The 19,269-nt window shown below is 32.6% G+C and overlaps 1 protein-coding gene and 1 long non-coding RNA gene across 12 annotated transcripts in view; one reads left to right on the top strand and one right to left on the bottom strand.

Annotated features, from left to right (window-relative positions):
• The window catches only part of LOC140440239 (uncharacterized), a 28,912-nt gene extending 18,123 nt beyond the window's left edge, over nucleotides 1–10,789 (bottom strand). For both annotated transcript variants that reach the window (XR_011950799.1, XR_011950800.1), the window contains exon 1: nucleotides 10,367–10,789. This is a non-coding gene — a long non-coding RNA (uncharacterized lncRNA). The remainder of the gene's footprint in view (nucleotides 1–10,366) is intronic.
• The window catches only part of Arms (Ankyrin repeat-rich membrane spanning), a 168,671-nt gene that overhangs the window by 38,113 nt on the left and 111,289 nt on the right, over nucleotides 1–19,269 (top strand). The window contains exon 1 of one of the 10 annotated variants that reach the window (XM_072530597.1): nucleotides 18,393–18,617. The exons of the other annotated variants lie outside the window; for them this stretch is intronic. Within the exon in view, the coding sequence (XP_072386698.1) occupies nucleotides 18,486–18,617 (132 nt within the window). The 5' untranslated portion in view covers nucleotides 18,393–18,485. Of the gene's footprint in view, nucleotides 1–18,392; nucleotides 18,618–19,269 lie in introns of those variants that run through there. 10 annotated transcript variants of the gene reach the window in all.

The raw sequence follows: 19,269 nt of genomic DNA, 5'->3' as shown, positions 1-19,269 counted from the left end.
TATTGAATTTGTTTAAAATATAAAAAAGAAATAAATTATCAAATTATTAAAAATATAAAATATAAATAAATAAATAATAAAAACAGAAAGTCTCCGGAACAAGGCAGTGTTCACCCGGAACTGTTAAAATATGGGACAAACTGTTGAAACATTTAGCGGATCTTTTTCAAACTTTCCATTCTATAATAAAAACACTACTTTTTGCATTTAAAATTTTTAAATATGGTATGCCATGTTCTTTAACCTTTAACCCCCCAATGGTATGCCCATGTTCCAACAATTATTTACATCCAACCTTCTTCAGAGTCATCTTTCTTTATCAGTTTTGTTTGATTTTCACCGAGATATAAATGAGGGCTATAATAAAATTAAGATTTTTCGGCATAATTGTTCGAATGTGTTTGTGACTTACATATTTACTGAAACATTCCTCAAAGTCCTATAATCCAAGATTTTCTAACGATTTCTTTCAAATAGAAGAAATTATAAACGAAGAAATATAGTTTACCACTACCCGTCGATTGAAATTGAGAAAAAAGTAAAACATTTTGCATGATACAACTTAAATTAAAACTACCATTAACATTTCATTGCACATATCATTGGATCATAGTTGTAATGATATCATATTAGGTCATTGGTTCAGTTCACCTGGTACCTGGAAAATATTATTAACATTTATCAATGTTTGTCAAAACCTACCTTAAGACTAAAGTCATTATGTAAATATAAATTATCTCATTGAGGCTTCTTTTAGTTAGCACGCTCACTGCTACCTTAGTCTTATAGGACCAATACTGATGCTTCCTCAGCAGGCCAAATTGGTCCTAATATGGGGCTAACATATTATATTTTGCCTTACAATTTTTACAGTGTGTTCTGCAGTTGTCTAATAATTTGGTATAGTCTAGTTCCGAAATTGTAGACACTAAATCCCAGAAATTGGTGATGTGATGACCATTTTTGGTGAGTTATTCTTGATCTTTAGATGTTATTATTAATATATTATATTATTAATATTATTCTCTCTCTTATAGATAATTAAATATATGTTAGGTTTGACTATCTTCTCCAAAACCGTATCTGAAGATTCAAAAAAACTATTAACATTACCAGAAGGAGATCTATAGCAGTTTAACAATACCTACTTTTTATATAAATATGCTTTAGCTGATTTACCATTTATTTCAAAAGGCTTATCAGTAAAAAATACTGTAATGAATGATAGACGCTGAAGGATTCCTTCCACATTTCAGACAAAAAAGAAAATTTATAGAATTAAAAACTTCAATTTCACTTTTTTAATTGATTGAGAATTCCCACTATATTGTTTATCAACAACTGGTTTATTGATAAGGACTTTTTACTTTGACTGAAATATATCAGAACTATAGCTAACCTGTGGCGGTTAATACGTTTTTATAGATTGTTCTGAAGCTATTTTTCTTGTGGCATTTATAATATAACAATACCATATATAAAAGGATTATCGGAAAAGCTTAAAAGGATAGGAAATAAATTCAACATTTCAACAACATTCAAAACAACAAACACATTGAGATCTATTTTGTCCAAAACCAAACCTAACAATGAACAAGAAAGGACAAAGAATTGCATTTATAAAATACCTTGTGAATGCGATCAGTTTTATTTAGGTGAAACATCAAGGCCATTAAATGTTAGAATAAGTGAACATCAATCCTATATTAAAAATAGAGAATTTGATAGATCTCAAATATGTAAACATGCATGGGATAATGAACATAGGGTTCAATGGAATGATTCAAATATAGTCCTAAAAGAAACGGATGGTAAAAAGAGAAAAATCAAAGAAGCGGCTCTAATTATGCTAAATGAGACCAATTGTGTCGCGAATTCCTCGGCAGAATGTAGTAGGATCTGGTTACCCATATTGAAAGAGGAAGTTATTAAAAAGAAAATACCAGTATTGGTAAGTCAGTAACATATGGAGAATACATCATTAATATTTTTTAAATAACAAACATATAAAATCGGAATTTGGTATTTATTGAAGGTAAAATAAATGCAAGATCAAATACTTACCATGTCGGGATAGTATTATGAGGTTTTTTTCCTGGTTTTTCCCTCATAATTTACTATGGAATCACTAACAGGAGAATTTTACTGTCATCATGGCATGTATTTGTCTTTTTAAAGACGAATTACATGTTATGATCTTTTTTGACGGATATTCTCAAGTTAAAGTTGATTTCATGTAATCGAATGAACTATCTTATAAGTAAAGTCGTCCCAGGAACGCAACTCAACAATATTGGCAATATCATTTTAAAGTCGTCTACTTTAAAATGTATAATGTATGTCTGAATTGTCAATATAGATGAGTCAGATAAAATTAAATTAATACAAGAATTTTTCACTAAGTAACAAAAAACAAAATTTGTTTAATTTACTAATGTTTGTATTTTGAGAACGATTTCCGAAGTGGAAATTGAAACGTCAATAAACGTATTTTAACCTTTAATTGTGGCTTATTCCCAGTTAAATACGTTTTTATAGAGTTCTGAAAAATATGGAAGTCGAAAATAGTCAAGACACGTGGTCGGCAAAATTTTTCGGAAGGTGAAAAAACTATTATATACATCGTGCAATGCGGACTCCGTAAAGGGAATGAAAATATATTGGTCAATGACGTTATAGCTGTATGTAGCAATTTAACAAAAGTGTCTACGAGAACACACAACGTGAAGGTAAGTCGGATAAGTCTGTTGAAAAATTTGAACCAGAGGAAGAAAACGTATTCAGCCTGAAAGGTTCCATGCTTTCTTTTTCCGAAATGAAGTCCCAACCTTAAAGAAAGTCACAACCGTACTAGATTCCGACGATCTGATACCTAAAATATCACGACGTGTATTATTGTGAACATTAAGGCAAATGAACAATAAATACATGAAAAGAAGTAGGATCAGTATTCTTATAGAAAGAGAAGCTACTGGTCAGCGTTGTCATGTTTTATGAGATACTTTAACAAATCCTTATTCTATGACTATTTGACTGTATGTGAATTATTAATGTAGAAGTTGACAAATTATCTACAATCACAACAGTGTTGTCGGTAAAACTCAATTATTCATTTCTCAGAATTTAGTGTCTACAATTTTGATACTCAACTATAGCCTAGTTTTGTTTTACTGATGTCTGTCAAGAATTTGACATCGAAATTTTTCTTAAACAATATATGACATATAATCTTCTTCTTCTTCTAATGGCGCTACAACCCTTTGTGAGTCTTGGCCTGCTTAACAATGTTCTTCCATTCTGCCCTGTCGGATACTTTCCTTCGCCACTGCCTGATGTTCATGGTTTTAAGATCCCTCTCTACGTCGTCTATCCATCTTTTACGGGGCCTTCCTCTTGTTCTGTTTCCTTGGAGCTTCCATCTCTGGACTACTTTTACAGCTCGATTATCTGGCATTCTTTCTAGGTGACCAAGCCAGTTTAGTCTTTGTGATTTTACAAATCTGACAATATCTGCGCTCTGCATTAGTTCATCCAGCTCGTGGTTCATTTTAATTCTCCACGAACTATCGCTGCATTGGGTTGGTCCAAATATCTTCCTTAGTATTTTGCGCTCAAATATTCTCAGTTGATTTTCATCAGTGGTTAAGAGGGTCCACGTTTCACATCCATATGTGGCCACTGGTCTAATTACTGTTTTGTAGATATGACATATAATACATACATAATTTTAAAGCTCTCCTGTTTGTTACTCAGTATGTTACAAAAACAAAAGAGTTATTCTTTTACTGAGAGTCGAAAGTTTAAAATAATTTTCATTATGTAGAAATTGTGCCACAGAATCGCTGAAAAATCTCAGAACCTACTGAGTGTCAATGTCAAGAGAAACGAAACGTCAGGAACATATATTATATTTCTAGACCATGGCATAAAAATCCCGATGACAATGTACCTTTACAAAAAAAAAAACAGCCACGAGAGCCGGCAGTCTCAGTAATTCGTACAAATATTTATTCGGGTAAAAAAATAAAATGGAAGTTGATAGAGAATGTCAATATTAATTTAGACTTCGAATAAATGTTCCGTGTACACTCCAATATTGTATTGGTGTGTGTCTGTTTAATCCAAACGTAAATACGACAGAGAATGGGATTAATTACAATAATTTTCCACTAGCAAAGTGTCTGTTTAATGTGAAAACAAACCTCGGTAAATAGGTTGAGTGTGTTTAATTTTAATGCCAACTGTATGTTTGACAGACTGATTGGAAAAATTGCGATTGCTTTTGTTTGAAGTCTCAAAATGTTGATTTTTACTGTCGTAGAGTTAGTAATGTGTGAGAGAAAATGGGAATGGTATCATCGCTTATTAAAATTTTCAAAGAAAATGTTCAAACATTTATTATATGTTTCCTTTGTGTTCATTTTTATTGGTAGTTTACCTTTGTACATGTGTGAAGCACTCAATGCAGTTCTTTGTATGCCAATTTATTACATGCTTAATTGGATCATTCTAGTTTTTAATCTACGTTCACAATAAAAACATTAAAGGTTAGAATCAACTGTGAAGATAAGATAACTGGTAACTGAAAATAGAAAATTAAAAAAAAGTCTCATGTCAAGATCTCCTCTTGACAAATAGAACCACAAAAAACTAAGAAATGAAATTTTATTTAGAGTCAATTAATAAATGCTATACTTCGTCTCACGTTTTTGGTACAGTAGGGGCTCTTATGGACTAAATACCTCTTTTACTGTTCTGCGCAATTTTTAATTGTTCTATCCTTATTTACTGGTGCATTGTTGCCAGTTCCATTTTCTACCAAACATCTGAATGTTGTGTCAAAATTTGTGTTCTGTGGCTGTGATGTCAATTATTCAATTAACCTAACTAAACTGTTACGTTTTCAGTTTCTTGTTTTTATTATTTATTCCATTTCATTATTATTTTTCACAAATCGTTCTTTTCAAAAGTTTCAAGAGTTTTTTACTCCGTGCCCCAACATTAATCTTGGTCAGTCTCCTGTAAACAGACCTATACGTGGGAGATTCATTTGTTTTCGAGACTTCCACAAAATTTATTATAAAATCTTATCACTACAGCTGTGATCTATTTTTGGTATGCATTTACACATTATAGTCTTTAACCAAATAGGTTGAGGAGGGGAGAACTGTTTGTCCCAAGTTGGTTAAAGACTATAAAGTGGTTTCGTTAAAGACTATAAAGTGTAAATTTATACCAAAAATAGATCACTTGAGAAAGGCACTCTGTCGAAACAGCTGTAGTGATAAGATTTTATAATAAATTTTGTGGAAGTTTTGAAAACAAAGTTTTCAGTGTTTTATTATTACATAAAATGAATTTTCATCAAGTAACGGTCGAATCCATCAATTATAGCTTTTTGCTTATGGCATTCTGTATTTTTAGGGGAATGTAGGGAATAAGCCACAAAGTATATTCAAATGTTTAATTTACTGACGTTTCGATCTGTATAAAGAAACCGTTTTCAAATATATAAATGATAGATATATTTATTTTTTATAGCTTTTTGCTTGTGGAATTCTGTATTTTTAGGGAGAATTTTGAAAATAAGCCACAATATATCTATTTACATGGTTAATTTACTGACGTTTCGATCTCTATTCCAGAGACCGTTTTTAAAGTTAGAAAAAAAAAGAAAATAAATAATATAAGATTATATAAATATATAATAATAAACAAATAAAATAAATGTAACTATCGTGTATATATTTGAAAACGGTCTTTGGATATAGAGATCGAAACGTCTATAAAAACCTGTAAATAAATTTATATTGTGGCCTATTTCGAACAAATAATATTTAAAAAATATAATATAATTAACGTTGAAATAAAAGTGAGTGTACGCCACTGGATTTTCATACGTCTTTTCCCACTTTTCTGCCTTCAAACGTTGAAATCACTCTTCCAAATAGTGGAATTATACTATAGTATATTCTCCAAAAAATTTAATTCATTTGTGAACCACACTACTTTCGCATAAAAGTAACCTATTATTTTCTTTTTTGAATTTAAATCCTAAATCTCAACACTTTCCAAAGGGTAATCCTCTTAATTCCAGAAACTTGTCTTTCTCTTATTTTGGCCAGTAAAGTATCTAACTGACATCGATTTTTTTCACGCATTCGATACAAAATATTGTGAATTTCAAATTTTTCTCCATCATTTAAGTCAATGCTCCTAGAATGTTTACGAGTTGTTTTCTTATCTTCTTGATACTCAGTCACAGTAAGATCTTCTTGAGAATCTCTGACAGTCTTCATTACAGTTTTTAGCTTACTTTCACTTATCCCGAGTGCGTCACAAACGCGTTGATTTATACATAATAATGACTAAAGGTTCACCATTGTCTCTTTCCATGGTAAAGTATTTATGCACATTTGCAATTAATTCATCAATATCCAACTTACGTTTAGGCATGATGGTGACTTAAAACTACATGTTTGAATTACAATATACTGAGTTTAGATCAATATGACAGAAACTTTCTAACTGTTGTGCTTGAGAGGTAAAATATAATATGACCTCTTACAAAGATCCTAAACACATTAAGCAAATTAGCCTCTTGATCATTAGGAATGCCGAATGTAATTTAATTATGTTTGATAAAAAGTTTAGAGATTGTCGGAAACTGTACATAAAAAATTAAATTAAAATATTTCTCATGATTATTTTATTTTTAGTACAAGTATTTTCATTTGAAAATAAAAAGTTGAATATATTTACCAAAACCCTAACTTTAACCCGTCATCGCAGACGTCTCAAAAACGGTACACTCTAACAGATATATGGTCAATCTAACCACCACTATTTAAATTGATAAAATGTTCTAGTTTACTCCGAAGTATTTTTTAACAAAAATTAAAAGTGATATTTTAGTACTTTGTATATCTACTTTGAATATAAATTATCCTTAGCACAGTAATTATCCTTCAGAAAAAAATTATTAAACAAGTAGGTGAAAGAAATTTACGTTTATAGTCGGTTCACAATGTGTTGATAGCTCACTACAAGTTTAACCCTAATTAGAAAACTGAAATACAGAGAGGATAGGTAATACGATATAATAGTAAAAACCAACCTAAAACTGACAGTTTAAGATGTTTTCGACTAACCCATCTTATATCTGAAGGAATACAATACCTTATAATCCTATTACGGGGTATTTTGAATGGTTAGAGATGACCGACCAGTGTCGTAGAGTATATGATTGAAAAATTTATTTGAACTAAATAAATATATTTTTTAAATTGTACTTGTGTAAATTGTATTTTTTAATAAAACTTATTTATTTTATTCAAAAATAAAAAGTTTCTAGCCATTTGTAAAAGATACATTTATTTAATTAAGGAAAAAGGCGCCAAATGTCACCTGGCAAAATTTCCAATGTGTTTTAAATGTATCCATTATTTTCGAATCCGGAGAAAACTAATAAATAATTTTGAAAAATTTAAACGCAGAATGAAAGATTACATTATTACTCAGAGCAGAAAGTCCCTGAAAACTTCTACAATGTTTATTTTAATATGTTATGTAACAGGGGTGAAAATAAAAGAGAATATATAGTATAATTTTTAATTGAAAATATTGCATGCAAAAGAAACTTTTTATTTATTCTAATAAATATTTCATTCTGCCTTTAAATTTTTCAAAAATGCTTTTTAGTTTTCTCAGGATGTGAAAAAAAAATGGATACATTTAAAACGCATTGAACATTTTGACAGGCGACATTTTGCGCCTTTCCCCTTAATACCTTACGATTACAACTACTATTACTAACCTTATATAATTACGATTAGAAAACTATTCAAATTCAAAATAAATAGAATCAACTTCGGAATCCGAGTCGTCTCTACGGTCGCATCAATTATGTTATCAAGATCCCACATTTTTTGTTCTTCTTCTATTACATGTCTTACTGCATCTTTCCAGTTTTGTTTTGTAATATGTTGTAAATACTCGTATAACAATTCACGTACAGCTTGTATTTTATATGACGTATTTTTTCTAGCCACATAACTTTTCATTTGTGCCCAAATGAGTTCAATTGGATTTATTTCGCAGTGGTAGGGTGGAAGTCTAAAGACTGTTTCGCCTTTCCGCCATTTTGTCAACTACGTATTTCTTGAACTTAGATTTGTATTGCCGGGCAATGTTTAAAAGTTCTGCTTTTACCATTCCATCTTCGTAAGGCAGATACTTATTCCGCAGCCAGTCAAGAATATCCTGTTTCTTCCACGCAGTCGTTGGAAGTCTTTCTACTAGTCGTGAATGATAAGGTTCATTATCTAATACTATAATTGAATTTGGTGTTATGTGTTTAATCATCTGCTCAAAATACTCTTCGAAATCATCAGCTGTCATCTCCTCGTGATAGTCTTTTGTGTTTTTAAACTGAAATTCCAACAAACCATGCTTAACAAATCCCTTTTCACTGCCAATGTGAGAAATTATTAATCTACTGCCTTTACCAGAAGGTGGGGAGATACCAGTAGACCAACCTTCCATAAAGGCTTGCCTGGAGCTTAGTATATTTTTATCTGACCAAATTTTTTTTAGAGTATGACCTGAGTTTACCCACGTTTCATCCTGGTAGAAGATTGGCCTTCCTTCGGCCCGGAATTTTCGTATGGATCTTAGATAAGTTCTTCTCCAACATATTATCTCCTCCCGGTCAATCAAAAGTGATTTTTGGTCTGATTTCTCCCACCGGAAATTTAATTCTTTTAAAACTTGCCACAATTTAGTTCGTCCGATATGAGGCAAATCCGGGTCGTCTCTAACTTCTTGTAAAATTTTGTTTAGGTTTGGTATTTTTTTTTGTGAAAAAAAAATCCATGAATTTTCCTTCGAATACCATTTTTGGCAAATTCATCAATTTCAATAGGCTGTTTCACTCTCTTTAAGTGTTCGTTTGTGTTTGGGTTAGATATACCGTGATTTTTTCTTTCTGATAGGAACCTATACATAGTTGACTCTCCTACGCTAGTCATGTTGGCACAACTTTCGACTATGTTGCGAACAGTGTTTGTGGGATTCTGAGAAACCAGAGCATCGTGAACATTCAGGACAATAGTATTCTCTCTTGGTGAATAGACAGACTTACTGACTGTACGCAACAGTACCGGTGTAAAACTTGATGATGAAGCCATCACAAACAATCCAACAAAACGAGCACGAGCGAAAGGTACGTATATGTTCGTAGGTATATGGAATAAAAAATTACTCACGCACTGCATATAATTCGCAAAAGAAATATTCGAGACGCTAATTACTGCCGTAGACGCGGAAACACCGACGAGCCGTAAATTACATGCGATCAAAAACGTACTAAACAAAAAAATTGTTTTCGTTCGTAATAACTTCACCCTTTCAAGTTAAGTTTCGAAGATAATTATATTATTAAAAATCCGGGGAATTCCATCTTAATTATCTTGCAACGAATAGTACCTTCGGATATGAATTCCAGGTTTTCTAGTAAAGTGATTAAACGCGAAGATTAGTATTGAAATATCCAAAGAGATAAGGTATTCTTATTTACAAAATTGTTAATGGTTAAATTCTTATTTTTATTAATATAATATAATAACCAACATTAGTCGTGAAAGTTTTAATTGTTTTTTTGCTAAATATATTAGTATTAAAATATTATCAATATTATATATAACAGTATTAAAACATTATATTGTTATTTAATGAATAAACACCTCACCTTAGGAACGCCTATGATTTACGACCGTTTTATGAGTTTGAGGCACATTTCGTGCTCTCAACAATTTGTGAACGAAGAATAGTAATATGCAAGAATTCTATAAAAAATGTAAGAAAATATGCAAAACTATGGACAACGTGTTAATGACATATATTTATTTTATACCTAAAATTTAGCAAAGTATTAAACATTATGGAAAACTCCAGTGCAGTTTACCGTGCCTTTTATTACAACGAAAGGTTTTCTGCGAATTCCGTTAATCGTTTAGATGTGTAAGATGGTTGAATGTACTGTAATCTTTTTTATGACATAAAATATGACTTTAAATTTTTTGGAATCAATCTGCTCCAATTCCCCCTATATATATGATTTTTGTATAAAACCTGTTTTTCTATTTCTTCTGATAACGGATATATCGAACTTTGTCGTAATAATTAATCACCCCGTATAATAGAATAAGAAGAATATTCTTTTTGCTTCTTTAATAGATAGAAAAAGTCCATTCGAACTTCACTTTGAGCCAAACGTTTAATATATTAACAGAAATCCAATCGATTTCGACGACAATGCCGAATTAATCGACTCAATTATAAGTTGGATTATCCAATTAAGACTTACCTGTTATCTCACAACTGCCATGCGGGATTTCCGAGGCCGCCAAACAGTTCACTTGTTACTCCTCCACTTTTCGATACTTTTTTAGTGCCATTCCGAATGTTTTTACGAAATGGTGAAGTGATTTGTGCAATCAAAATGTACATTGAAACAATGTGCATGTGCAATTAAGTCGTCTATCACAATCTCAAGCGGAATAATGACGGGCACATGTGACTGGATGATAGCGTATCAACGCTCTTATCTCATGTTGTAATACTTCTTATCGAGCTTGAATAGTGTTTAGGTGAAATAATATCTCTGTATATAACAAAACAGTCTGGGTGAATTATTGCGGTTAATGTTAATGCAATTTGTACATGCGTTTTTTGACAGTTCACTATTTTAGTCAGTTTAATAAACAATTTTTGACAAATTTTATATAATACTATCGTTTGTATAATTTTGTGAAAAGTGTAGCTCATAGATTACAGATAAGTAGCTATTTGGTTCTAAGTTATATGCTATATTATTATTTTAATATATATGTTCTCGAAATAGAATGTCCTACGACAAATCAACAATTAGTTTTCTTAAAATTTCTCTAAATTTTTTCATAACATTAAATTCAGTTTGATTGTAGTATTTATTTCTCTTTTTGAAATTTTTTACATATAATTTACCTGTATTTCATCATCAGCTCAACAACCCTTTGTAGGTCTTAGCTTGTTCTATAATTTTCCGTCATACTAATGTGTTCCTGAGTTCCATGCTTTGTTTATCTTCTTCTTCTAAATGTGCCTATCTTCTAGAGATGTTGGCGACCACATTGACCCATCTTATTCTATTCACAGCAGCTCGAAATATATCTGTTGACGTTAGACCAGTCCACTTGATCTTTTGCCAATGCCAGTGACAATATGCAACTCCTTTTTCGACTGTTTCTCATGGTTTGGTTAAGTTGGACATCGATTTTGCTTGTATGTGCACTATTTAGCCATACTGGTGCACAATATTCTGCCACTGAAAAAACCAAAGCTAGAGCAGAGGTCCGAAGAGTATCTGCAGAAGCACCCCAAGTTGTTCCAGCAAGTTTTGATATTAAGTTATTTCTTGTTCTTAGTTTACCGGCTGCGTTTGTAAGATGACTTTTGAAGGTGAGTGTTCTATCAAGTGTGACGCCTAGATATTTGGGGTTGTTGTTATGTTTGATAGCTGTATCATCTTGACCCATCTTATTCTATTCACAGCAGCTCGAAATATATCTGTTGACGTTAGACCAGTCCACTTGATCTTTTGCCAATGCCAGTGACAATATGCAACTCCTTTTTCGACTGTGAAGATCTCGGACAGTTCATTTTCTAATCGTACTGTTGCTTTTTGTTGAAGATATAAGTTTGTGATCAGTCTTATATCCTTACCATCGGGTCCTGATGTTTTTAGGATATCGATTAGTCTCCCATGTGGGACTTTATCAAATGCCTCATCGAAATCATTGAACATGCATACACACATACACATCGCAGTCTTCGCATTGATAGTAGCCAGTCTTTTGGTAAGTAACCAGTCCCGTAGATGTTAATAAATAACTTCGTTAGAGCTGTGATTTGGTGTGCCTATAATAGCTTTAAAATTTCACCATGCACCTTATCAGGTCCTGGTGATTTTCCATCTTTAATCCGCTTAATGGCCATAGTTACTTCTTCGTTTGTTATTTCTGGGCCGTAGAGATTGTTTATTTCAGTCGGACTTCATGCTGCATCTTCGAATAATTCTTGCATATATTCATTCCATCTTCGTAATTTATCTTCAATGGTAGTCAAAGGCAGGCCTTCTGGCCTGGATGCGAAATTGTGGTAATAGATGTCTTCATTTCATTCCACTGTTCTTCTATAATTCTAGTAGTGTCTTCAACTATTTTCGCAAAATTCTTAATAATCTGTTTTTACTTTTTTTCTGAATGTCATTTTCTTCTTCTTTTCTTTTTTAACACTCGAATTTTTCCTCGATCCATAAGTTTCAATACAGATGTTGTACTAGGAGGCAGGAAAAAGAGATTTGTGCTTCTACAGTTGCAGATTGAGGGATGAGATGGATAATTGTCACCAGAAGCAGGATTTTCGTCTTCTTTTTAGTTAGGTCACGGTCCCAATCGCATGCCTATTTGACAAAAGTATCAGATGTAATCCAGACCTTGCCATTGCTCTCATAAAGTTTTCCTGCCGGCCGTTTTTAACTTCTAAATTTTAATGTTTTATATGGCGTTACGAGCGTAGTCGCAAAATTTCGGGTCCATGCTTTTTAAATGCAATAATTTTTTTCGAATCCTGAGAAAACTAACAAATATTTTTGAAAAACTTAAAAGCAGAATAAAACATTACATTATTACCGAGGGCCGAAAGTCCCTTAGAATAAACAAAAAGTTTTTTTCTATTTTGAATATCTCAAGAGATATTTCAAATTAAAAATCACACTAAATTTTCTCTTTTTTTTTTAACCCCTGTAACTTATTAAAATAAACATTATAGAAGTTTTCAGGGATTTTCGGCCCTCAGTAATAATGTATTCTTTCATTCTGCGTTTAAATTTTTCAAAAATACTTATTAGTTTTTTTTAGGATTCGAAAAAAATGATTGCATTTAAAAAGCATTGGCCCGAAATTTTGCGCCTACGCTTTTAATCGATAGAATAATCCAGTTTCGTCTGCATTAAATATTTCGTCGTCATTAAATTTTGCGCGCAACTTAGGCCAAACTTTGGTTTGCCATTCAATCATATCATTATCGTCTCGAGATGCAACTGTTATATGGGGTACATTGAAATAATCATCTTTGTTACAGTATGTTGAGGTTTATGTTTTTCTCTGGACTGTAGTTCAAAAAGTAATGATACTTACAAGGGAATGATACAAATTCCAATCGGCAGCACAATAACCTGTATGTATACTCATTTTTGCTAATCTTTGAATTTTCCCACATATTTTATCGTTTTTTCCAAGTTAATATTAAAAAAAGTAATATTTGAGCTTCTTTTCAGATATCTTTCTTCAGCGATTTAGTGAATGAATTTTCTATTTATTTTTACTTAAACTAAGAATTAGCTTGTCCTTCAAATATGTCGATTTACTATGATTTTTCTTCTGGGAAGTTCGAAGAACGAATGAATTTAAAGTCATCTTTTTTACTTAGATTTGCACATATAATTTGTTTATGCCAACTCTTAATGGAACATATAAATACTTCTCGTTTAACGTAAACGTTATGAAATTTACGGCATATTCTTGAAACTGCAAGTAAAATTAATAATTTCATCAATAAGATAACACTTCATTTTATGTATATAAAATACACAAAGAAAGCGATTCAACTAACGTTCACATTATTTCATCGCTTCTAATTTTGAACATTCAATCAAAGAAGATGTCTATATTCTTTGATTCAATGGTTTACAAATCTCAAATTTTGCTTTATTTCAAAGAAATTTCAAAATTATTGGTACACAAAAGATTAAGCCTGGAGGCGGTACGGAAATAACATTCAGGGCAAAGCACTCTTATCTTTACTCAAGTACGTCTAAAATTGTAGATGGTGTGGCGGTTCAGTCTTTGTTTCAATGTTTACAATTTGTATCATGGGAAATTAAGAACGTTTATTTTCCATATTCAAGTATAATAAAGCCTTTCAAGTTAGTAATTAAAACATTATAGATATTTATGCTTTTGTTCGTTTTTATAAAAAAATGTTTGTAGTAATTTAAAAGTGACATACAACAATAATTATAATTCACCGTATTGTCTGTCATTGTATTTGCTACACGTGTTGCTCCCCCTATAGTTCAATCTTTTTTGAAGTTTTTTATAAAGAATATTTGTTAAAATTGAAGTGAGATCTTTAGAAGCCCCATCGATTACTGCAGATTGACCATCATTGTGAAAAATTGATCTCTGTATTTGATAGTTCTTGCTAGTGAATATGCAGGTTTAGCCTGTTATAGTCTTTAGTTCGGTGCATTTTTTCTTCGCGAATTCCTTTTTTTTTTTCAAATTTACTTTTGACTTGTGAGATTGTAGGAGGTCTAGGAATTAATTTTCTAGACTCTTAGCATAACATCTTTTTTTTAGCAATTTGGTATAAATTTTCATTTTTCTCCTTCAATATACTCTCATTCCGGATCCCTACACCGTTCCGTGCAAACATTCGACTGTACGCAGCACTGCTGCAGGTCATCTTCTGATGTTCTATTGAGAAGCTTTCCTTTCCTTTGAGTTCCTTTCAAACAGTTTGATTTTCGCAAAGAGGTAGAAGTCGCATGGTACTAAATCCGGTGAATATAATGGGTGTTCTATGACTATGACCTGGTTTTTCGCCAAGTAGTCCTTGGCAGGGTGCACATTATTGTGATGAAACACCAAGAAGTTCTTTTTCCACATTTAGGGCCTCTTTTTGCGATTTTTTTCTTGTAATCTTTGTAAAAATTCTAAATAATAATATTGATTATCTCTATGATCATGTGGTACCCATTTCATGTGATCTACACCCCGTATATCGAATTAAACAATCAATATCGCATTGAATTAGCAATATACTTGCCCAACCTCACTTTTTTGACCCTCAGAGAGTTCGGAGTCTTCCAGTGGATGGATTGGCTCTGGGTCCACGGTAATATTAAAAAATACATATTTCGTCACAAGTTCAACAAGAAGTCTTAGTTCTTTTCGATGTATATCAGAAGGTTTTTACAATGAATCTTCTGTTCCGCCTAGTCTGGGCACAAGATTAGCCCACACTTTCTTAATCGTTAGTTCCTCATGCAAAATTTGTCTCACAGTTTGTTTGCTAATGTTAACATGTTCAGCAATGGCAATTTCGGTCACTTTTTGAATGTTAAAGTCACATTTTGAAATGTAAAGGTAGCCGGGGCGCTCGTTATCTTTAACATCTCTCTCCCCTCTTTAAACGCTTGTAACACTCTATCGCGGGATAGGCTATCATCTGAATGACTTGAGCAGCGGTAGGAAGACTCAAAAAGAAAAAACTGATATAAAACCAAAAGATAATAATAAATTTGAAGAAAACGGTATTCAATAGTAAGATTTTTATGGAATAATGACCATGACATTTACAGAGTTATCAGCCGATATATTAAGAACAACAGAGGACAATTAAACGAGCTATATTAGGAGTTTTTCTAAGAAAACATATACGATACGATGACGTGGGAATCAGGACGAATTTAGTAATTTGATGCGAAATGAAATGGAGCTGGATAGGACACGTTGCACGACAGAACAATGAAAGATGCACGAGACACATTGTACATTGAGACAACTAGAATATAGTCGTAGTAGAAGGAGACCAATAGTTTACCTGTATTATACCAAAAATTTTTGGATGCTCAGAATCTTTCCATGACCTGAAAGACCTTTGTATACATCCTACATTCGTTTGTGGCTTTCAGATAGGTCTGAGCATCTGAGGTCTTGCCTCTTTTGAGTCGAATCCTTGCTTCACCAGGTACTTAATAACTATTTCCTCGTTGTGGCACTCATACACAAACGTTCCTTGAAGAACCTCTTTAGGCAATTTGTTTCTTATTTTATTTTAGCCCTCTATTCATATATATTCATAAATTCCTACTCACTTTGACTCAATAAAAAGTTAAAAGTGAAGAAGATATTTAGTAGATTTTTTATAAAAAATTTTTTTGAATACAGTTCTTTTAAAATCAAAATGTATCTTGTCCTTCGTTCTTTATCCTTATTATTCAGCCTCGGGGTCCTTCGTGGAGCCAAAGCTGTAAAAAGCGAACTACTTTTTGTAGAGACCTCAGAATAAGACAGTCGACTGTGTTACTCTGAGTGCTAGCGTCTCCCATCAACATAAATTGAAAAACAACGAAGGTAAAATGTAGCCCTTTGTACCTCATACCATCTTCATCATTAAAAATTATTATAATCACATATAATTTACGTTATTCGCTCTTCTTTACTGGCAACACCACTTTATTGAAGAATTCTTGTTTGTTTACCATTTTGGATTCTGTCGAATGTTTTTCTTTAAACCATAAAGCATTATTAGACTTATTTTCTTTGATCTTTATCATTTTGGAGCATTATAATTAAGCAAACTAGTACACAATGTTCTAGCGTATCCAGAAAGCGTTATAACTTTGCTTGTTATTGAATATTCTAATAACTAAAATTAAGACTTTTTAAGTCTCTCCTTAAATCTAAGCAAAGAAGAAGTAATGCAAGCGGTGAAGTCATCAAAGAATAGCAAGGCTCCAGGACCAGACGAGCTACCAGCGGATATACTAAAGTTGATAGACGAAGATCGAATCCATTTGTTAGTAGACTTATTTAACAAGATTTATGAAGACAGTTTAATTCCTGAAGAATGGCTAAGATCAACCTTTGTCTCTCTTCCCAAGAAGACACATGCTAAGCAGTGAAGTGATCATCGCACGATCAGTTTGATGAGCCATACCTTAAAAATATTCCTCAAAATAATTCACAATAGAATTTACAGAAAATTGGAAGAAGATATCAGAGAAACTCAGTTTGGATTCCGGGAGGGATATGGAACTCGCGAAGCATTATTTGCCTTTAACATCTTGACACAGAGGTATTTGGATGTGAATCAAGATGTATTTGATTGTTTCATTGATTACAACAAGGCGTTTGATAACGTCAAGCATGACCAACTTTTAGAGATCTTGAAAGCTAAACAGTTAGACACTCGCGATATAAGAATAATATCTACTCTGTATTATAATCAGAAGGCAGTCGCACGCGTCGAAAATAGCATAACAAATGAAATTCAAATTAAAAAAGGAGTTAGACAAGGATGTGTGCTGTCACTAATGCTATTTAATCTCTATTCGGAAGAAATTATGAAGAAAGCATTGGAGGAAGAAGAGATTGGGATAAAAGTTAACGGCCAACCAATTAATTATATTAGATACGCAGATGATACGGTTTTAATGGCGGAGACAGCAGAAGACCTGCAAGCCATTTTAAACAAGGTAGTCACAGCTAGTGAAGAGAAAGGGTTAACAATGAACGTCAAGAAGACGAAATTCATGATTATTTCAAAAAAACAAAGATTGAATACAAACCTGTACATTCACAATAACGAAATCGAACGGGTGCACAAATATAAATATTTAGGAACAAGCGTTAATAACAACAATGACATCACAGAAGAAATAAAAACTAGAATTGGAAAAGCTCGAGCTACTACTACTACTAAGGATTTCCACAGTTTTCACTGTCTTCCTTCACTCAACCGTTTTCTCCAATTTTCCCTGTCATTCCAGTCTCCATCTCGCAGGGTTCTTTTCTCCATAGCCTCGTCGATTTCATCTCTGAATGACCTTCGGGGTCTTCGAGCTGCTTTTGTTAATATGAAGGACATTCTGGGAAGACATGACATTAACTTAAACCTGAAAATGAGATTTGTTAGATGCTACATAAGAGCAATACCGATAAACTAGAGGCCTTCGAAACGTGGATATACAGAAGAATTTTGAAAATACCTTGGACAGACAAAATAACAAACAGTGTAGTTCTTCGAAGAATGAACAAAGAACGGGAGCTGTTGATCACCATCAAGAGAAGAAAGTTGGAATATCTTGGTCATGTGATGAGAGGGAAAAAGTACCGATTGCTCCAGTTAATTATCCAAGGAAAGATTCAGGGCAAACGAAGCGTGGGGAGACGACGTATATCTTGGCTGTGCAATTTAAGAGACTGGTTCCAGTGCACATCTAACCAATTATTTAGAGCAACAGCTTCAAAGATACGAATAGCAATGATGATTGCCAAACTCCGTAGCGGAGAGGGCACTTGAAGTAGAAGAAGAAATTTCTTACAGTTTTAAAATTACGAAATGTCCACGGACTTTTTTACACTACTGTTTTACAAAACTGTTTATTTGTCTAATGCACAAAATATTGAACTGTCAAATTGGTACACTCGATTGACTCATGTACAAAACTAGTTATCGCGAATTCAACAAGTACTTACCTTTTTTTATTATTCTTATCTCAGTCATTTAAACAGTACTTCAAGGTTTACCTAATCGCGCCATATAGTATTCGAGCTATTGACGGACCGATATGATATGGGATTATTTCCTGAGAAATGTCACATAAAAGTAACCCCTTGAGACGCGTGCAAAGTGTTTCGTATCGACAAGTGCCTGTGGTGTGGAAGGAGCTAAAGGGCAGATTAAGTTCGACTAGTTTTAATGATGGAGCTCATTTCAGGAAGGAGGTAAGATTGCCGTATTAATTATTTTAATGATGATTATCAAGGTATGTTATACGGGAGGGGAAGGACGGAAATGTATTGAAAATAGAAGGGGAAATCTCTGTATATTTGGTAGTAGGCTAAAATAGAAAAGAATATAATTTATTATATACAGTAAGGTCTCGTTTTTTGCGGTGAATGCGTTCCACAGCAAAACAAAAAAGTTCGCAGAAATTAAAAAAAATAGGCTGCATGATAAATTACTTATCTGAAAGTCTGAATCTCTGAAATCTCTGAATATCTGAATATCTGAAAGAAATTTATACAAAAGCTTGTACTTGTATTCAAAACTTAATTAATTTTATTTTATGGAAAAGTAATAAGTACAATATAGTGTTACTTTTACATTTTTAATCATTATCGCTATCTGATAATGGTTTGCAACGTTTGCGAAGTGGCTCAAATTCATTTTCATCGTCACAAGAAACTGTCCTTGCAATTGATATTTGCGGTGGCGATGGATTTTCACAAACTGCATTCTCGTTCTGTGTAGCTCTTCCTTTTCTGACAATGTAATTAGTAATTAAACTTTGCGATGAAGCTAGTAATTTTTTATGTAGCTCACGATATCCTGACATGCAGTTCTGCAGCTCACCTTATAATTTAAAGGCTTGTT

Source organism: Diabrotica undecimpunctata, chromosome 4 (assembly GCF_040954645.1).
Source record: "Diabrotica undecimpunctata isolate CICGRU chromosome 4, icDiaUnde3, whole genome shotgun sequence".
In the NCBI taxonomy this organism is placed as follows: Eukaryota; Metazoa; Arthropoda; class Insecta; order Coleoptera; family Chrysomelidae; genus Diabrotica; species Diabrotica undecimpunctata.
The sequence above is the reverse complement of the archived record's forward strand: the minus strand, read 5'-3'. Positions and strand labels throughout refer to the sequence as shown.